The sequence below is a fragment of the Eupeodes corollae genome, chromosome 3 (assembly GCF_945859685.1).
Source record: "Eupeodes corollae chromosome 3, idEupCoro1.1, whole genome shotgun sequence".
NCBI classification, from domain to species: domain Eukaryota; kingdom Metazoa; phylum Arthropoda; class Insecta; order Diptera; family Syrphidae; genus Eupeodes; species Eupeodes corollae.
Genome location: NC_079149.1, coordinates 43,308,556 through 43,331,317, shown reverse-complemented (window position 1 = coordinate 43,331,317; position 22,762 = coordinate 43,308,556). Strand labels below are relative to the sequence as shown.

The 22,762-nt window shown below is 33.7% G+C and overlaps 1 protein-coding gene across 5 annotated transcripts in view; it reads right to left on the bottom strand.

Moving 5' to 3' along the window:
- LOC129950155 (F-actin-uncapping protein LRRC16A) overlaps positions 1–22,762 on the bottom strand; it is a 171,972-nt gene that overhangs the window by 90,762 nt on the left and 58,448 nt on the right. For 2 of the 5 annotated variants that reach the window (XM_056061996.1, XM_056061994.1), the window contains exon 1: positions 19,114–19,266. The exons of 1 other annotated variant lie outside the window; for it this stretch is intronic. In XM_056061996.1, the coding sequence (XP_055917971.1) occupies positions 19,114–19,210 (97 nt within the window). In that variant the 5' untranslated portion in view covers positions 19,211–19,266. Of the gene's footprint in view, positions 1–19,113; positions 19,267–22,762 lie in introns of those variants that run through there. 2 more of the 5 variants (XM_056061992.1, XM_056061993.1) reach the window with 1 other exon arrangement.

Below are 22,762 nucleotides of genomic sequence, written 5' to 3'. Positions count from 1 at the left end.
GTGAGGGCTATATAACAACGATAACTAATTTTACCATATGGACCTAGACAACATGTGGTTCCGGCAGGACGGCGGCCGGCGATGCGCATTACCACGATTGACATTTTGAATGAATGATTTGAGGTTGGTAATGTGAATTTTCTACCAAGGTCATGCGATTTGAGTATAGAACAATTTAAGGTCCATATTTGTTTTCAAAAATTCGAACTGGAGTGAAAATCAAATTGACTGAAGCATACCACATTCTTGTTGTGCGGCAACGAACGTCCGAATCTAAACTCAGGGTAGACATATAAACACGTCTGAGAATTCGAGTACTGCGATAAAACTAAGAGAAAATAGGGGTGAAGAGAGGGGGGTCTGCAAAAACCCTTTTATATTGTTTATAAGAACATCGGTTTAACACAGTTTTACAAGAATAGGTTTAATTGTAAAGAAGAAAATAAGAATGGAAAAATTTCCGCCACACCTACGAATCCAACATCGTATCGTTTTCATGAAATTTTCCGCAAACAATTAACGCATATGCAATAAATATGGTCCAATCACATTGCCACCCAGGCCAAAAACCTTACCCAATGGTGAAGAAGGGAAGACTTTTCAATAATCATTTTTTGATTTTTCGAGTTCAAAATGTTAAAAATTTAGAATTTTAACGTAGCTTCCAAGATAAAGAGAAGCCACATCACTGATGATGATTTTTCGGTTCATTTGAAGGGCTTGGTCAGCGAAGGTACTACGTTGGAGATCCAACAAAGTCCTTATCCAAAATACAAAATAATGTTGTCTGTAGAAAACTTAATTCCCAGCATCGACGAGGAATCGACAAAAAAGGTTTTCCACAATTGTTCTTTTACCCTTTTTTTAGTGAATTAAAACAATTTCAATGAGTATATCGTTACATTTTTAGTAATTTAAACAAGTCAAAACATTGACAGCTTCAGAATTGGCAGATGCTTAAACGGGCTATTCAAAACGGAACATCTTAAAATTCTTTTAAAAATAACATTATCCTTAAAAATTGTAATAAAATGTATTTATTTTTTCAAATGAGAAGCTCTAACATTTTAAGCGTATTGATGAAAACTAAGAACTTTATTCACCACTATCAGGAACTTAATCGTAATTAGAACATTTTACGCAATGTTTACGTTTTACGGAATTCGTAAAAGTTTCCGACCAGACTATAAAAGTTATTGGAATTACTGATGTTGGCTTATATTTTATTTGCATGTTGCTGCTGCCGTCTTGTCGTCAGGGATTTATGAAATTGTTGACTTAGACATTTTTTTATTATTTTACTACTTATAACTTAGGGACTGTTTTGGAAGCTATGTTCTTATCTTTTTGTTCTTCTTTTATTTTGAGTTAAGTCGAGTAAATGACACATGAAGGATTATTACTTCGCATGAGTTGTAATTTTACTATAGTAGTAAGGGACATGTTTTTATCTTTGTTCCTTTACATATATAAATATGAACTTAAGGATGAAAAGGGGAGTCGAAAAAAATATTGACAATAATATTAGGTTGTTCAAAAAAGAATTTAAAGATATATATTCTCTTTTTCGTAAAACAAACTTTAGCTAACATATCATTGAAATTTTATAGCGCTACAGAAGTTAACCATTATTTTCTGAAGTCGAAAACTTATGTGGTACTTATATATTTCTAGTTTTCGAGACTTTTTTGACATAAACTGTTTAAAACGTGGCTACACCCGCAACCAAAAAGTCCAAACAATCTTTAAGGAAATTGGAGCATTTTAAACTTCCAATAGAAAGTTATTGTAATGGGTCCGATTTCTCAAATTGAAAACTGGCATTTCAAGGTCACTAGAGTCGAAATAAAAGATTTTTAAAAAGATGGCTGTGCGTTCGCAGTCCATAGCTCGAGAACCAGAATATATATTGACTTCAAATAAATTTTGTTACAAAAATAATAAGGCAGAAAGGGCTCTCAAGAAAATTGCGTGGGTGTTTTTTTTACCATAACAGTTTAAAAAAAGGTGAACATTTTGATTAACCGTAAATATCTTACGAACCAAAAACGTTAGAGACTTCAATTAAATTTTATATAATATATTGTAAAGTGATGCCAAAAAAAATATATTGGATTTTTTTCATACAAATCTAATTAAGGGTATTTTTTATAAACTGAATCTGAAAAAAAAAACAATTTGTCACCTTGAAAATTTAACAATAATTTTAAATCATTTTATCTTCTGGTAAATTTTTCAGAACAATCTAATTGACAGTTTTTTTTACAAAAAATATAAACGTTCCAAAAAACAATACTAAAACTTGGTAAACATTTACTTTTGACTCAAATAGCTTTTCACAAATTAAAAATATTATCTTCAAACTTTTTTTATTTAACAGAAAATATTGTTTTTGATATTCAGTAGTCTTTTATAAAAATCCAACAGTCCGTTTTTCATAAAATCTACATGAATTTTTTTAAAAATTGATATACGGTTCTTGATATCTCTCAAATTAATTTCATTCGTCCAATTTGTAGACATTTAAGAAATGCTACTTAAATTGGTAAACAAAATTTTTTCGACTAAAAATCTATTTAATAAAACTCGATTTTTAAACTAAACTATTTCTTTATATGAAAAATATTGTTGGTAATTTAAAATTTTTAAGAATAATTCAACTGACAATTTTTTTTAACCCAACACGGAAACCTACAATCTTTTAAGCAAGACAAATCGACAGACGGGATGGGATTTTAAATTGATTCCTATAAAATTCTTTCAACTGATTTTGGGCGTTATACTCGACCCTAAACTAAACTGGGAACTAAATATTGAAGTACGGGTTAAGAAGTCCTGTGTTGCTTTCTACGCCTGCAGCAGAACTTTCGGCAAAAAGTGGGGACTTCAGTCGAAGATGATTTTATAGCCGTAGTACGCCCAATCTTAACATATGGTTCGATTGTGTGGTGGCCTGCTCTTAGCAAAGCCTATAATATTAATAAGCTAACGAAGGTTCAGAGAACAGCTTGCGTGGGCACCACAGGGGGCATGCGTACTTGGCCAACGGACGCCTTAAACGTTATTTTGGATCTTCTACCAATCGACCTTTTTAATAAATACATAGTTTCCTGCAGCGCTATTAGGCTGAAGGAATCAAACAGCTGGTTGTCAAAACCTTATGGTCACAGCAACACAACGAAATTGATTCCCTCAGATATTATCTCGGTAGACACTGACTACTGCACTCCTACTTGAGCCTTAGTAAGTGTTTTAAGGTTATTTTCCAATCGAAAGACGATTGGGAGGATGACATCGTGTCGATAGGTTTCGAAACAACCATATTTACTGACGGCTGAAAGATGGAGCGCGGAGTTGGTTCTGGGATCTTTTCTGAGTCCCTAAATGTAGCCAAATCCTTTAGGCTTCCTGACTTTGCTAGCGTTTTTCAGGCTGAACTGCTGGCAATAAAGGAGGCATGTAAGATACTTAAACAAAACCCAAACTAAAACCGAAATGCAGCTCTCTTTACAGACAGTCAGGCAGCTGTCAAAGCCATTAACTCGGCCATATCCTCATCTAAATCGGTCCAGCAATGTCGCGATGATCTTGTGAGCCTGAATATTAACCTCGGTGTCACCCTGATTTGGGTTCCGGGCCATAGTAGTATCGTGGGAAATGAACGGGCTGACGAGCTAGCCAGGCAAGGATCGGCTCTTCATAGCTCACTTGCGGAAATGGTTAACATTCCTCTTGGTGCTATGAAGGGTAAAATCTTTTCTATCTACTAAACTGAATCAAACCGATGGTGGAGCAATTTACCCAACTGCATTATATCTAGGAAGATATGGCCCACCTATAACAAAACCCGTACAAACGATCTTCTTCTTGCGGTTTGTACCGGACATTGGCCTATAGGAGTTCATGCAGAGAAGTTGGGTATCTCTTACAACACCTTTTGCCGTAGCTGTAGTGACCAAAGAGAAAGTGAAACCATAATCCATTTCCTCTGCAAATGTCCTGCTTTGGCAAACACCAGAATGAAATGCTGGCATTCTTTCTTTTTTCTCAATGCGACAAAATGGCTCTAACATAATCGCTATGAAGCTTCTCTATCAATCTATCCCTTTCAATCAAAGGTCAAATTGGATCTCAGGCTAGGTTGCCTTGAGATCGTCATTTCTACCTACCTACCTATAAAATTCTTCCTTTCCAACTAAATATATGTTAAGAAAACGCTTAACGCACATTGACTCAAAACCTGATTTTCCAATTTTAAGTCAATGTTTTGACCTAGGACAGAGAGACAGACAGACGGAATCGGAGGACCCTCATTTTTTTTTACTTCTCTACCATCGTAAAGTCATGATTGATAAAAATCTTGAGTTTGAATCTTTTTACGAATGCTTTGTCGCAAGTGAAAAATGTAAAGGTGTATATTATTAACTAAAACGACACCTCCCTTCTTATTTTTTTTAATTTTCAAAATCAATTCTTAAATTCAGATAATTTCTCATTTATGTCCATTCACTATTGTCGTAATCAAAAGTTTTAGAATATATTATTTACATTTTGTGTAAAATTTAAAAAGTTGTAAAGACAATTTTTTTCACAATTTTTAGTTGTTTTTTAGGTTTCGTTTTCTGTAAAAAAAAATTTGTCAATTAGACTTTTCTAAGACATTAGCTAAAATTTAATGAAAATATTTTGAATTTGAAAAAAAAATAAGTCTGATTTCAGTGTACGTATGTGTTTTCGAGATATTTAAGTTGAAAACCATTTTTTTTGACAATTTGTATTTCTTATAACAAAGACACTGCTTAAATTATTTCAAGAAAATTAAATTATGTCAACAGCAATATTTTTTATAGAATGAAATAATTTGAAGTCAATACTTTAAATTGATTTCGAGATATTGGGGTCGAAAATCAATTTTGTGTATTTTTTTTTTGGATTCTGATTTTGAATAAAAAATGTCGATTGAATTTTTCTAAAAAAAAATTACCAAATGTTAAAAACCAATAAGTTTAAAACCATTATTTTAAATCGTTGGCAGGATATTCGACCCTAAAATAAATGTTGTTTTTGTTTTCTATTGTTTAGAAAAAACTGCCACTTCGGTTTTTCTAAAATTTTTCCAGATGTCAGAAACTTCTTTTTTAATGCACAAACTTAGTTGAAGCCGATATATTTACAGGTTCCTGAGATATGGCCGATGAAAAAAGGTATCACGAACATGCAGATTTACGGACTTTTTTAAAAGCAATTTGTATTAATTCAAATTTAAGAATAAGTGTTACGCTACTTCTGGGTTCTTCTGACTACAGACAAAAACTTTCACTGCGCACGTTCGTTCGAGATACTTTCATTCGTGGGATGCATTATTTTGTTTGACATATTATAACGTCATATACAATTAATATTAGTTTAAAAGAAATCAACTGTCAGATTTGTTTTATTAAATAAAAAAAAAGCACTTAAGAAAAATATTTTTTCAAACCGGATATTTTACGATCAAAAAAGCTGTGACTTTTTTTACATTTGACACAAACTGGAGAGAAATTTGCGTTCTACCAGCCGTTGCCAAAATAGTAGCAAAAGTTATACTGGAACGCATCAGAGAACACTTTGAGGCCAAACTCGATGCCCAACAAGCAGGATTCCGCGCTGGATCCTCCTGTATTGAACATATTGACTCCCTGCGGATCATTATTGAACAGTGCGTTGAATATCGATCACCACTACACCTGCTATTCATCGACTTGGAGAAGGCCTTTGATAGCGTTAACAGGGAGTATATCTGGTTAGCTTTGCGGAGGATAGGCATTCCAGAAAAACTAATTGCTATTATTAAAGCAACATATGGTGGATCCAAGTGTCACGTTCTGCACGATGGTAGGTTGTCAGATGATTTTGAAACCGAAGCGGAGTCAGACAGGGCTGTATTCTGTCGCCAATATTCTTTTTGTTGGTGATAAGCGATGTACTGCGCTCAGCTCTGTCAGGTAGCGGAGGGATCCAATAGACTTTGACATCCTATTTAAAGCACTTGGATTACGCGAACGATGTTTGCTTACTTTCTCATAGGATCATGGACCTCCATCAAATGACAACAAGTGTGGAGAGAGAAGCTGAAGTTGCGGGGCTGACAATTAATTTCGACAAAACAAAAAAGATCAACTTCGAAACCCGACCATCCTCTCAAATAAATATTTTCTCGCGACCGATGGAAAAAATGGAGAGCTTTCAATAAGCATCGTTTTCATCGAAGGCGGAACCGAACAAGACGTCATCGACCGTATAGGCAAAGCAAAAGCGGCCTTCGGTATGCTGTCAAAAATTTGGAGGAATAACTCTATCAGCTTAAGAACAAAGCTACGACTGTTTCGCACGAATCTGTGCTTCTTTATGGGTGCAGCACTTGAAAGGTCACTAAAGCCATAACAAGAAACTGCAAACCTTCGTAAATAGATATCTTGGTAAGATCCTAGTGATTTTCTGGCCAAACCGTATTTCCAATTAGGTCCTTCATAGCAGGACAGGTCAGGAACCTATAGAATCTATAATACGAAGAAATGGATTTTACATACGATTCGAAAGGGTACAGACTGCATTGCAAGCCAAGCAATGCAGTGGAACCCACTCACACAAGAAGGAAGAAGAGCTGGACGATCGAGAAGCGCATGGCGCACGACAGTCGAGGCGGCATCAGCTTTACTAGGCAAGAGTTGGAGGTAGCTGAAACGCATCTCCGGAAACCGTAAACGATGGCGCGTAGGCGTAGTAGAGGCGCTATGCCCCTTAAGGGGCCCCCAACGGTCTTAACAGGTATGAGGACCTAAGAAAAAACTTATTTCATCTGTACACATTTTTGTCGGTATTATTTTTTTTTTTAATTTTTTAGAAAAATTCAATCGAGACTTTTTTGACAATTGCAAAAAATATCATCTAAACATTTTTAAGAGCACTTCTGTTTATTTATTTGTTCATACTTCTTCCCATTCCGACATTTTAATAAGCTATACTTATGTCAAAAATTATGAAAATATGTGTGGAAATTACAGATCTAGTTAGTAACTGTAACTATGTGTCATCAAAATCACAATTCGAAAGCAAACATTTGGCCTGTTTAAGTTATTGCGGTCATTTGCCTAATATGAAACTTGAAAAGTGATTACTTTATATAAATAATAAACCCAGTTAGTCACTAACTTGATATGGTTAGTTGAATTGCGATCGTTTTGTTTACAGCACGATAAAAAAAGGCTGACACGTTATGCTAAAATTGCTCAATAATTGTTTGTGTACAAGCTCAAAGTAGGTATAGGTGCATATTACAGTAAGACAAAATCTTTGAGGCAGCTTAATGCCTACTAGCAAAGATAACGCGTATAAAATTGCATAACTATAAATTCTCGAAAATATAAACAAACGTACAACTTTGTTGTCAAAAAACCAGCTGCGTTTAATGGCATCAACATTTTCAGGACTTTTTTCTTAACGATTTGTAAAGACTCACTTCAAATGAGTATAAAATATAAATACATACTCGTAGATATGTAAATGCTCAATAAAGAAACACATCTTAATTATTTAACGTATCCGACAAAATGTGGTAACAACTTCTGCCAAGTCATAACAAACTTAGAAACAAATCTCTCTGATGCCAACTTTTTAATTTTTCAAATGCCTGAAATTTATTACATTGCGTTAAGTTCATCTCAAAGTTGTTCAACAATTTGGTTCCTGGCAAATTATATTCGCAACGTGACCACAAAATACAAACACACGTAACACATGCCCATGATAATAACACACCATTTTGGTACTTATAACTCATCCATCACTCATTCTTTCTGACCAACAAACAAAAATGCAAAACTCCTTGACCTATAATAATATAAAGTTCCTAAAGAATAAAAAAGTCGTTTCATAACTGAAGAACTGATGCAGACAAAAGAGTATTATTCGAATGAGTAATAAGTCCAAGAATTTAATTAATTACAACCATTCAACTTTTTTTAAAGGCTTCATTTCCCTCGTTGTTTTTTTTTTCTCAATGAAAGAACTTCGAATAAGGTCTTTGATCTTTATAATTATTATTCAAGGGTTAATTATAAATTCCATTATACTTAATTCCTTACACAAAATGACCACAATGGCAACGAATAACAGAGATTTTGGCACACAGTGAAAACAAACAAACAAACAAAAAAACTGAGGGAAGAAAAATACATAATGATAATATTTCAAAATGTTCCAGATACAATATAAAAGTAGACTTGGTCCATTGGGATTAGACCCCAATGACACTTTTTTGTATTTATTTTGTCATCATTGAATGAACGCACATCACAGACTTTCTTCAAATAAATACAAAAATGGTGATGTTGTCATTAAAAGACAATTCGCGCATTGCTCGTATTCTAGAATAACCTTGACCCAAGACTTAAATAGTCCAGAGTATCGCTCTAGTACCATTACCAGAGGCAGTGCAGTTAAGGTCAAAAATAATTAATGTTTCCACAAACCATTCATGTTCCCATGAGTTTAAAAAAAAATAAAACAGGACTATATATACAGTTGGCTGGGATGTACATATGTATGTACATATGTATGTACATATGTATGTATGTTATGCTGACGTAATTAAGAATTTATTACAGACATTTTGCGATAGCCTTAAATTATTTTGGGAGTCCGTCATCAACAGCAGCCGGAAAGGATTAATTTGTAAACTCTGCAGAGTTGTTAAGCTTTGTTTGGTTGTTTATCGTTTCGGCTTTAAGAGGGTGTGTAATTACTTATATATTTAAAATTTTATATAAAATGCAGTGTTACTAAAAATGTGGTTTATTTAATTTAATTTATATTTGAAATGTTTTAAAAATTTTTTTTGGGTTGAAAAATAAGATCAATTTAAAAATCAAACTTTAAAAAAAATGACATTTTTTGAGTTACCCACTTTTTAATTTTATAAAAGGTACATTTATGCATAACATTTTATTAATTTGAAAAAAAGGCTGGGATGCGACCCACACTGATAACTTCCCATCCCGTTTGTCGATTTGTCTTGCTTAAAAGATTGTAGGTTTTCGTGTTGTGTTAAAAAAGTTGTCAGTTGAATTAGTAGCATTTCTTAAAAAAATTTATTTCTTATATAAACAAATACAAATTGGATGAATGAAATTAAATTTAAAGATATCCGCAACCGAACATCAATTTTTACCAAATTTGCGTACTATTTTTTTGTAAATTGTATTTTTTATGAAAAACGGACTGCTGAATTTTTATAAAAAAAACTACTACATATTGAAAACAACATTTTCTGTGAGATAAAATAAGTTTGAAGCAAATATTTTTAATTTATAAAAAGCTATTTGAGTCGAAAAAAAAAATTTACCAAATTTTAGTATTGTTTTTTTTTGTAAAAAAAAACTGACAGTTTGATTTTTCTCAAAATTTTAATGAATGTTGACAGCAATATTGTTTAAAAGATGAAAGTAGTTTAAAGCCAATATCTCAAAGTGTTGAAAAGATATTTGAGTCGAATATCAATTTTTACCAACTTTGGTTAAATTTTATTTTAAGTTTTTTTATTTTTTGTAAAAAAGACTGTCTATTCGATTTTTCTCAAAATTTCAGTGATTGTTGATAACAATATGTTTTAACAGATAAAAGTAGTTTAAAGCCAATTTTTTAAGGTTTTGAAAAGATATTTCAGTTGAGAATCAATTTTTACCAACTTTTATTAATTTTTTTTTAGGTTTTTATTTTTTGTAAAAAAAACTACTTTCTCAAAATTTGAACGAATATTGAAAACAATAGTTCTTATAAGATAAATTTAGTTAAAAAACCATAATATCAAAATTTTTGTGAAGATATTTGAGTCGAAAATCAATATTTTAACCAACTCTGAGTAATATTTTGTTTAGGTTTTTATTTTTTATAAAAAAAACTGTCAATTCGATTTTTCTTAAAATCTTACCAGATGTTTAAAACGTTATTTCTCGTTGCACAAAATTGTTTTGGAGATAAAATCAATTTGTATTCGTAAAATTTTCGAGGTGACAAATTTTGTTTCAGTTTTTTTGATTCATAAAAAAACCGTTAATCTGTGATCTCTGCAGAGTTGTTAAGCTTTACTTGGTTGTTTAAATATATATTTTTTTTAATATATTTGTTTGGTATCACATTACAATATATAACTTAAAATTTACTTTAAGTCCTTACCGTTACTAGTTCGTCAGATATTGGGGTTAACCAAAATGTTCACCTATTTTTTAAATTGCTATGGTAAAAAAAAAATTATTTTATTTTAACAAGTCTGGAAATTTTTTAAATTTTGAATTTATTTTGGTTATACAAAAATTTATTGACCGTTTTTAAACAAAAACAAAATTCCACTAAGGTAGGTAGGTAGAAATGGCGATCTCAAGGCAATCTAGCCTGAGATCTAATTAGCGCTGTAGTGCGCCGTTTTGATACCAAAAACTCGTTTGACCTTTGATTGAAAGGGATAGATTGATAGAGAAGCTTCATAGCAATTATGTTAGAGCCATTTTGTCGCATTGAGAAAAAAGATTAGGTCTCTAATATTTGTCTGAGATAGCTCATCGAGTTCTTGAAAGAATGCTTTTAGTATTTCATTCTTGTGTTTGCCAAAGCAGGACATTTGCAGAGGAAATGGATTTTTCTTTGGTCACTACAGCTACGGCAAAAGGTGTTGTAAGAGATACCCAACTTCTCTGCATGAACTCCTATAGGCCAATGTCCGGTACAAACCGCAAGAAGAAGATTGTTTGTACGGGTTTTGTTATACGTGGGCCATATCTTCCTAGATATAATGCAGTTGGGTAAATTGCTCCACCTTCGGTTTGATTCAGTTTGGTAGATAGAAAAGGAATGTCCACCATTTCCGCAAGTGAGCTATGAAGGGCCGATCCTTGCCTGGCTAGCTCGTCAGCCCGTTCATTTCCCACGATACCACTATGGCCCGGAACCCAGATCAGGGTGACACTGAGGTTAATATTCAGGGTCGCAAGCTCATCGCGACATTGCTGGACCAATTCAGATGAGGATATGGCCGAGTTAATGGCTTTGACAGCTGCCTGCCTGGGTTTTGTTTAAGTGTCTTACATGCCTCTCTTATTGCCAGCAGTTCAGCCTTAAAAACACTAGCAAAGTCAGGAAGCCTAAAGGATTTGGCTACATTTAGGGACTCAGAAAAGATCCCAGAACCAACTCCGCACTCTATCTTTGAGCAGTCAGTGGTTGCGTCGAAACCTATCGACACGATGTCATGCTTCCAATCTTCTCTGGATGGGAAAATAACTTTAAAACCCTTACTAAGGCTCAAAGTAGGAGTGCAGTAGTCAGTGTCTACCGAGATAATATCTGAGGGAATCAATTTCGTACTGTTGCTGTGACCATAAGGTTTTGACAACCAGCTATTTGATTCCTTCAACCTAATAGCGCTGCAGGAAACTATGTATTTCATAAAAAGGTCGATTGGTAGAAGATCCAAAATAACGTTTAAGGCGTCCGTTGGGCAAGTACGCCCCTGTGGTGCCCACGCAAGCTGTTCTCTGAACCTTCTTTAGCTTATTAATATTTTAGGCTTTGCTAAGAGCAGGCCACCACAGAATCGAACCATATGTTAAGATTGGGCGTACTACGGCTGTGTACGTCCATAAACTCATCTTCGACTGAAGTCCCCACTTTTTGCCGAAAGTTTTGCTGCAGGCGTAGAAGACAACACATGCCTTCTTAACCCGTACTTCAATATTTAGTTTCCAGTTTAGTTTAGGGTCGAGTATAACTCCCAAATATTTTGCACTAGAAGACAATGATAGGATTTGACCGTTGGGTCGAGGTAGCGTGAAGGGCGGTACTTTAGTTTTGGTGGCAAAGAGCAACAGTTCAGTTTTACTTTGGTTAACTCCTAGTCCACAACTCGTGGCTCAGTTGCTAACTTTCTTCAAAGCTGACTCTTTGATTTCCCTAATCACAGAGGTGTACTTTCCTGACACCAATAGCACCAAATCATTCGCGTAGGCACTCCACAACATTTTAATTTAACGAGAATTGTATCCATGACCAGAAGCCATAGAAGAGGCGAAAGGACACCACCCTAATGTCACTAAAGTCGATAGCAATATTCTTTAGAGCTACATTTAAAATAAAACAAAATGACAACTTTAACAGAACTTGAAACAAGAAATATCAAAATTTTTAATTTAAAAATTGGACCATTATAAAATAACTACTAAAGGTTGTTGAAAAAGTATAAAAGAAAGTAGTTATCACATGATGAGTTTTCAAGACTCAATTTAATTTCAAGACTGCATATTTACTTTAAATTATAGAAAAAAGACACATTTTAAACTTTGTATTGGAAACATTTTTATAACTTTAGTTGAAAGTTTTCGAAAAAGAAACTGAAGTAAATAATTGATTCTATACCAAAGGTAAAAAGATTTAAAATATTTTTTACTTTATTTAAAAAAAACTAATCAATTTCATCTTCAACACACCGATTTTGAAACGAAAAGTGTGCTTTATTTAAATGAGATTTTTTAGAAAAACATTTCTATTTTCAGAACTGCTCTTAGTTAGTTACTTGTGTACTGCTGGTTACTGAGGTATAACCGATCAAAGAAAAGGATTATTTTCATAAAGTATTGTTTAAAAACAAAGTAATTCAAAAGTCAATAAAGAGTGTTGGAAAATGCTGGCGTAGAACAATTTTTTTACTTTTTACGAGGAAATGAAAAATGATTCCATAGAAGTCTGTAACATCTGACCGACTGTATTAAATTCGCTTAGGAGTTTGTTAAAAGGATCTGCTTTAAAATGATGTCCACAAAAATATCACACAAGATATAAACAAATTAATTTGTGTACCACCCTGTGTGCTTGTGTTTTCTTACATACATACAACTACAATTTGGTCATCATGACATAGTGAAGCTGTGTTGAGTTGAATATAGTGAATATTTTTAATTAATGCAATTATTTCAAGGGAATTAGAGCATTATTTGATCATTGTCTTATTTTTCGCCTCCATTAAGACAATTTAATAGTTCGTTTAACACGATTAGGCACAGTATTGGGTTGTGTTTCTTGTTAAGAGGTACATACCTGAAATAAAAAGTAAAAAAGAACATATTTTAGAAAATAATATTAATTGAAAAAAAAGTATATTTTAGTTAGTATTTTGATCTTTGTACGTTAAGAAGGGTGAACAAAAATTGGAAACGAACACATTATTGTAATTTAACTAACAACTAACACATGCACTTACGATGAGAATCTGATCTTAGTTTGACGCTTGCTATAAGCTTACTACTTTCTGAAATTCTGAAGTGCAAAAAAAAAAACGAAAAGTAAACACTATAAATATGATGTGTGATTTTTGGATATTTTATTACTTGGTCCACAAATCACACCTTTAAACCTTAAAGGCATTATTATTCCAGATTGATGGAAAAAAAAACACAGCGGTGTATTTTTTACATAAGCATTTTACTTCATTACAAAATATGGACTTTGGCATTAAGTGTGAAACACTTTAAATTGGCGCCTTAGGAAGATTCGCAGCATGCGATTCTTTTGAGGTAATTTTTAAACACTTTTTCTTACATTTCAGAGATATCTCGGCCATAACTTGGACTAAATTTGGTTTATCGTCTAAAGTTCGGAAATTATTTGTTAACAAAAATTAACATTGTGAAATCGCATGATTTTGTTGAACAATCGACTTCGCCAAAACTTGAATAATGATTTTTCTCACGTACTAGTTCCAAAATTGGTCATGTAGTGTGGTTTGTTGCCCTCTCTTTTTGGAACCTCAAGTCTTATTGGAACTTATTTCTGGGTTGGTGTCAAAACACTGTATGTGCATTATTACTGTACTTATGTCAATTCTGTAGGGTCAAAATAAAGTAGGAAAAAATTCTGTACTTCAAAATTTCAAAAAAAAAATACGCCCTTTTTTTTTTAGATTGTGTTTATGTAAATTTGTATGTTTTAAGTAACATGCATATTGAGTCTGGCAAAGCATTCCACATTCGTGTAGTGCGACTAAAAAAAGAATCTCTGTACTTTACAGTACGACCGAAATTGTGATCAAGAGTAAACTAAAACAACGAGTATTACGGTTGAATTGTTTGAAGGGAGGAATGCAACTGGCTACTATTTCATTAGAGCATTGCTTATGGAAGTAGCGATAAAATCATGAGAGACATGAAACCTTAAGACGGTGCTCGAGAGATGCAAAAGTTTCAGTTAGACAGCGGTCACCTATCAGTTTAAGAGCACTTTTTTGAATTCTGTAAAAGAGACTCAAGTGAGTTACAGGAGCACCTGCCTAAGTATGGGAATTGTACTCAAGTTTTGGACGAATATAGGCTTTATAAATTATAGCCAGATTAAAAGGGGTACAAAATTTCTTACATTTTCGAAGAAAACCTAAAGACTTAGCAGCATTTTTGGCGATGTCAAATATGTGATCACTGTACAACAAGTGGTTTATAATGCACATACATAGGACTGATAGCTGTTCAGTCTCCTCGATGCAAGTACCTTTCATGGATAATGGCATTGAGGAGGGTTACGCTTTTGCGAAAGTAGACAGCATTGAGTTTTCGAAGCATTAAATTCTACACGGTTTTTGATTCCCCATCAAGATCAGAATTAAATGAGTTTATCATACGCTGCCGTTGGTAGTCCACATCCGAAGGACAAGGATGAGAATTTAAAAACGAATATGAAAAGCTGAGGGTACTGTCATCCGCGAAACAATTTAGTGAGTTCGAAGTTTCAGACAAAAGATCATTTATACGAGTACAAATAAGGAAGAGCATCGGAGACAAAACGGAGCCTTGGGGCACACCAGCGTTAATTTCGAAATATCAGATTTCAACCCGTCCGAAAGGTAATTTCTAACCCAACGAAGAAGGGATTCATCAATACCAAATACCAAATAGAGAGCTTGATGCCAAACTCTATCAAATGCTTTTGAAATATCAAGTGCAAAAATCTTACTTTCTTTAAAACGATGTAAAGATTTGTTCCACTGTTCGGAGAGATAAACCATGAGATCACCAGTGGACCTATTGCAACGAAAGCCATACTGCCGGTCATTAAGAAGCTTCCGTTCTTCAAGATATTTCGTAAGCTGAAAATTGATCAGCGTTTCCATGACCTTGGAAAGAAGAGATGTAAGTGCAATTGGACGATAGTTAGATGGTGAGGAGGATTCGCCTTTTTTAGGGACCGGAAAGAGACCTGTAGAATAGGACAGATTGAAAAGCTTACGCAGTGGTTTTGCAAGCGTTGACGAACCCCTCTTCATAGAAATAGCGGGGATACTATCCGGGCCAGCGGATTTTTGAATGTCAAGAATTGTAAGTACTTTAGAAACTGACCGAGTTCGAAAGAAGATTCGTCCCATTGAATCGTTTACGCTTTCAAGTACAGGCGGAGTTATGTCACAGCATCGAATTAACAGCAAACTGTGCAGCAAGCAAATTAGCTTTACCAATCGAGCTTGAAAACGAGCGTCGGAACCGACGAAGACATAGTGTTACACTAATGCACAGACCTAAGTTTCTCACTCTTTTCATAATTTCTCTACAATTTTACAAATTGCTTTCTAACGCAACGGTTGATTATGAGGAATATCTATGTTCAAAAGGTAAAATCTTCTAAGCGTATTTGTATTGTTTTTCAAAAGCAGATTTTTAACTTGCAATCTTTGTTACAAAAATTAAGAGGGATATGAAGATATAGTTTTCAGTAATGTTGCCTTTACATACGAGTACATATATGGATATATAAATAATTATTACATTTATTAATATTTATTATAACATTTATCAATATTAATAATATTAATAGCAGTACCCGTGGCAAGATGGTTAGTGCGTTGGACTGTCATGCAAGGAGTCTTGAGTTCAATACCTGCGTGTGAAACCTTAACTTAAAAAAAATTAATTTTCGCGCGTGCTGCCTCTTGCGAGGAATTGACAAATCCTTCAAGAATAATTCTTGTCATGAAAAAGATCTTTCTCAAATTAGAAGTTCGGATTCGGCCTAAAATTGTAGGTACCTTCCATTCCTGACAACAGTACTCGCACACAGGAATGGTTGAGAGTTGTAAGTCACTAGGCCCTGGTTCCTACCCAATTTAATTTAATTTGTTAATATTTTTTTTTACTTAAGTTATTGTAATGGGTCCGATTTGTCGCATAAAAATTGTTTACATTTCTCGACGTTTCAAGGTCCCTAGAGTCGAAATAGAAGATTTTTAGAAAGATGTGTATACGTTCGTGTGTACGTAAGTTCGTCCGTCCGTACGTTCGCGACGTTTTTTCGTCGTCCATAGCTCAAGAACCAGTAGAGATATCGACTTCAAATAAATTTTGTTATACAGATAATAATGCAGAAAGATGCAGAAACGACTCTCAAGAAAATTGCATGGGGTCTTTTTTTACCATAGCAGTTTAAAAAAAGGTGAACATTTTGGTTAACCATAAATATCCCACGAACCAATAATGCTAGAGACTTGAATTACATTTTATATTATATATTGTAACGTGATACCGAACCATTATATTTTTGGACAAAAACCTAATTAACGGCTTTTTATAAATCGAAAAAACTGAAAAAAAATTGTCAACTTGTTAAAAATTTAATTTGGCTCAAATAGCTTTTCAAAAATTAAAAAAAATTGCCTTCAAACCTTTTTTTATTTCACAGAAAATACTGTTTTTTTTTAATCCATTCTTTTCCTTTCGGCCTATTTTTCTATTCTATTCTATTTTTACTTCAATTCAATTTTATTTATTTTTGTATTAATTAGAAAATTTAAAAAACGAATATCAATATCCTTTTTATTTTTACTTAAAAACTACTTAAAATAAGGTCCCTAACATAAAACTTAAAACTAACTTAAACTACCTATTCTACCTTTAAACTACTTAAAACTAGAACAACCACAGCAGCAAATCTAACGTTTTTTGTTTTTATATTTTATTGTCTTTTTTTGTATGTTTTTTTTTTTTAATTTTTTGTTTATTTTCCATGTTTTTTTTTTCTTTTTTTTTTTAATTTTTTTTTTATTTTTTTTTGTATTTTTTTTTTGTGCCACCATGCCTATTCTACTTTAAACTGAACCCTAAAACTATAAAACAAGTATGTAAGCCGGCTAAGGCTTAAAACCCCATCCCGACTACCCATTATCAAGTGCCGATTGAAGCCACCAAAACTGGTTCTCCTGCTTCACCCTATCAGTTCGGTTCCGTTCGGACACATCCCTACTGATCGGAAGAAGCTCTGCTCTGCCTTGTGCCATGATCCACGGTTCTTCGTCTGACGTGGTAGATTAACGGAACTGCCAATCTATTCCTCTAAAAAGAGGAATGCCTCTGGCGGAATGAAGCCGCTCAAGAGTGCACTTTCAAAATACTCGTCGTTCGGATAGAACGCCCCGAAAACAGAAAATATTGTTTTCGATATTCAGTAGTTTTTTATAAAAATCCAATAGTCCGTTTTTTTCATAAAAAAAAAAATAAAATCTACAAGAAATTGTAAGGAAATGTGGTAAAAATTGATGTTCGGTTCTTGATATCTCTCAAATTAATTTCATTCATCTAATTTTGTAAAAATTTAAGAAATGCTACAAAAATTGTTGAAAATTCGTTTTTGACTAAAAATTTAACAAAGCTAGATTTTCAAACTAAACTATTCCTTCATATGAAAAATATTGTTGGTAACTTAAAATTTTTTAAGAATAATTCAACTGATAACTTTCTTAACCCAACAAGAAAATCTACAAACTTATAAGCAAGACGCATCCAAGCATTTTTTTGTATTTACTAAATATGGTAATACATGTTGAGCCAATATAAAAATTGTAAATGCAAAAAACATCTTAAGTTGACATTTTGCTTTTTTGATTAATATTGAACACATAAACTATTATCAGATAAATAAAATAAATTGATACATAAGACAAATCACCCCCTACTTAAGTATACCCCACGAATTAAGCTTAACCTATTTTACAAAATGTCATAACTCTTTTGTTTTAAATGATTTATAAAGAAGACTAATTCTTTGAGGATTGAAAACATACAAAGGAATTATAAATAGCTAAAACCACTTAAGTCGACTTAAAAGCCTTTAATTTTTCAGTTGTTAGCTTGTTGTTTAATTTATACACAAATGGCAGACTTTCAAATAATATTTGACATTTCACCAACTTAAATCCAAAAATTAAATTACCCCCTATGTAACCTTAAAAACGTGTTAACTTTTAAAGGCACTGCAACTTAATGCAGTATTTTCAAGTAAAATTTTAGTTGCGAGTTTTGGAAAAATCGATAAGTCAATGTAGACTACAGCCATGCACACGGAACTGCAAAACAAACCGAGCCCTTATCTCGTAGTACTTGCCTTCGTGTAAAACAATCACCTACTAACAATGACTCACTTATATTATTATTATACACAACAATCATAACACGAATTAAAATACAATAATTGAATTATTTAAAAATAATACAACAAATTGTATTCGCGTATATCGTGCCTCATCCATTACATTTTTATCTTTCTCTTTATACATTTTTTAAACCTATGTTTTTAGATACACATAAGTTGCGAATTTCGCAATTTAAAAAGTTTCACTTCGGATATGAAAATAAGCTTTCATTTTTTTCAAAATAGCAAAACAAATGAGTTCGAAAGAAGAAAGAAAGAAAAACGGTTAAAAAATTAACAAAACCTTAATGATGTGTGAAAGACATGCGATGGAGTGTTATGTTTTTTGTTGTTGTTTAGTGCGAGTTAAATTACGGATGTACATTTTACAAACTTTAATGTATCTACTGATTTAATTTACATCACGCATTTCAAATAATTGTATTGTTGTTGTTGTTGGTTGTTTTCCTTTCTCAATGAAATGAAAATACACACACTTTGTTTATTTTGTATACAAATTGATCAAAATCAGATTTTGATCTTGGTTTAATTGAGAGGAGAGTAGAGCGTAGGCTCAAGGTAGGTTTACCTAGTGTAGGACTTAGGTACTTAATTATAAATCAAAATTTTTCTTTTGACTCTTACCTTCATCTTGTTTGCTTCTGCTACCATCAACAATTTGTATCTCAATTATACTTTTTATATAATCGATAACATGACTCATTAATTCTTTTGTATACATTTTGTACAAAAAATATAGGGAAACAGATGTTTATTCGGTTATTGTTGGTTTTATACAAAACAAAATATAATATTTATTTAAACTTCACAGGAAATTAATAAACTTTTCTTTAAAAATTCAACTAATTTCATTAAACGTTAAAAAAGAACTGCTTTTGACTTGGTTTGAATGGAGGGCTTTTAGCGTATACTTTTTTAATTTTACAATATTTCTTATCGTTCGTTTATCGTATATAGTGGGGTGTATCATAAGAAATTTGGTAAAAATTAGATACAAATTAAAACTGCTAATTGGAATTTTTAAATGTTTTGCATTTTAAATTATTCTTTGTTTTAATAATTTAATATGCAACTTGACTGCAAAATTTGTTTTTCAATATAAAAATGTTGCAAAACATAATAGCTTTAAAAATAGTTTTCAAATTGTACAACATTCCATTTAATTCGAATTAGTTTTTTTTTTATTTATTGAATTATATTACCCTTGGGATCTAGTAAAATATGCATAAAATTCAAATGACAGTGTTTTTTACAAGATATTAACCACAAATAATGGCAAACATTGTTTTTCGACTAAACTATCCTGAGAAAAAATAACGGTACTTTTTTCAAGTTTTTTTTTATTTGATACTATTTTAGAACAAATTTGGTTATCATAAAAAAGGTTATATTGAGCGAACCTTAAAAGATTGATATATGCTTTCACGGCCTTTTCTTAGAACTATTAATAAATTCGGTGGACCAACAGTCCTTTGAGAACTAGGGCCTAGTGTAGAGGACCTACAGTTTAAAGCCGATTCGGCTTATTTGAGAAAGCACTTTTCATGACAAGAATTACTCTTGGAGGATTTGTCAATTCCTCGCAAGAGGAAGTACCCGTGAAAAAAATTGCACAGCCAGGGATCAAACCCAAGACCTCTGGCATTACAGTCCACCACACTTTTTTTTTAAATTCATTTTATTACTTCAATCTTAAACCTATCTTAAAGCTAGACAAAAATTCATAAAACTAGCCTGATTAAACATAACTTACAACTTACTTACTGGTCCAATACGGACACTGTAAGTTAAACTATAATACTAAATTCTAATGCCTTTCGGCCTTAAGATCTATTAAAATAAAAAAAAAAAACGAATTTCAATATTAGCCCTTGAACCCGAAGATCTGCTCCGTCTTGTGCCATGACGTCCCGTTTGTACAGGAGTCGTCTATCCACGATTCGTCGTCTGACTTGGTAGATTAGCGGAACTGCCAATCTATGCTGTATCAGACCGCATCTATCTAAGAAGAGGAATGCTTTTAGTGGAATGAAGCCGCTCAAGCGTGCATTCTGAAAATACTCGTCGTTGGGTAGATCACCTCGAACGAGTTTTATCACGAAATTGTCAATTCTATTGATTCGAGCTCCGTAGTATAGGACATCGTTGGAATAGTAATGCACGTAAGAAGATTCGGCTGTTCGATATAAGCCGGTACAGCGTCGTAAGGACTGCCGCTCGAACACCCGAAACTTCTTCATCTGGGAAGGGGCAACGTTGAACAACACAGGACAACTATAAACGATCAACGGCCGTATGAGGGTCATGTAGGAAATAACCTTCACTCTGGGGTCAAGCCGAATGCTGTAAAACAGCCATTTTGTCAGAGCGATCTAACCAGATACCGAGGTACTTCACTAAACTTTTGCTTGCTAATCGCTGCTCGTGAAGATCAACGATGACCATCTTGTGCCAATTGTTGCACGTATCCCTCGTGGCCCTAGCCAACGGAATCCGGAACAGAATGGTATCATAAAGCATATACAACAATGGTTTGCTTATGCCAATCCTGCTCAGTTTTAGGTAAAGACTCTCTAACCATACGGTGTCAAAGGCCTTTTCCAAATCAACCAGAACAGCAACTGTGCATTGTTGTTTTGATTTATTCCATTGGATATCAAAAACGAGTTTAGACGCAGCATGAATTTTTTCATGACCCGCCTTGAACCCGAACTGTTTATCCGGAATTATTTTGTTGTCCGCAGCCCACTTAGTCAGAGCCCTATTGACGATCTTTTTGAAAACTTGGCTGATACTCGGAAGAAGACTTATCGATCGAAGATTTGACGGGTTGGAGTTGTGCTTTCCCTTTTTTGGGAGGGGATGAACCACAGCGTCTTCCAATGCATATTATTCAGCGCATTATTGAAGAGTGTGGTGTAAATGTCAATTGCCTCCATCGGTAAATGCCTTAGTACAACGTTGGATACACCATCGACACCTGCTGACTTTTTATTTTGTATTGAATTGAAGATGAGCTGAAGCTCAACCTTCGTCACTAACAAGGGACTTGGTCCCGTTTGCTCAGCGATTATGGCATTGGAAAAGGAATCGTCATTGAACAGCGGTTCTCATATCGCCATTGTGTCAAATCATTTCGAAGGTAAAAGTGATTAAGTAGGGCTTTGTTTTCCAGGTCGTGGTTGGGGCGGATGCTAACATTCACCTTGTACATTTGCTGGAAAGCAGCTCCCACCGCCCCCACTTTTTCCTTCGGATCTTCAATTATGTAAAAGTCATCGTCAAAGATGGCTTCTTTTGGATCAATTTGAGCTATCCTGAGTACGTCTCTGTTCTCTTCAGTTCTTTGGAGTTGCAGACACGGAAGGTCATTATCGTTCTTTTTTCTGAATATCTTGTTGATTTTAGGGAACATACTAGGGTCACTGGAATTAACTGACCGGATCTTACGGTCCCAGTACTTGTTAATTGATAACCTGTAGTTCTCCTTAATCTACAGATTGACATTTTTTTATTGACGACTTCAGTGTCCTAACCTCCAAGTCGTGTGGGTCTGTAAGCCGTCTGTACAAGTTTTTGAGTCTTGTCAGTAAGCCACACTCTTCTGTAAGCGTCCGTTTGGTCCCGTTCTTTGTACTTTGGTATTGTCCGTTGCATCGTTCGTTTTATTGTTTCGTCCATTTGTTGTAAATGTTGGTCAATTTCTGTATTTGTCAGGTTTTTGTTGTTTGGTGGCGCTATGTCACTCGAACGAAGTTCTCTCGCTAAGGCATTGGGAAAACGAGACCACCGAATCTTACTGTAATTATAAGAGTGCGTTGCAACGTATTCTTCCATTTCCACGCGTTCGTTCGGAATCTGCATTACAGCAGCCAGTCCGCAGTGATCACTGTGGTACTCGACTGTCTGTAATCAGTTTCGAGGGTGATACCGACTTTGTCTGTAACTGTCGTCTGTTGTCATACAGAAAAAGATCCAGAAAGGAGCCGCTTCTTGGATACGATGGATACGATACCAGCAGGTCGACACCATATTCGACGCTTCAATGGGTACTACCGTGGCATGATGGTTTTAGAAAAAAATCCCCGATTTTGAAACACTCTTTATTGGTGGGTGATGTAAGATAGCCTATAGTCTTTCCAATAAAGAGGATTTTTCAAATCGGAGCAGTAGTTCTTGAGATAAAAGCATTTAAGGAAACAACCAAAAACTTCAGCTTTATAATAATGTAGATAATATTTTACCAATTGACGTTTTTTTTTAAATAAAAACC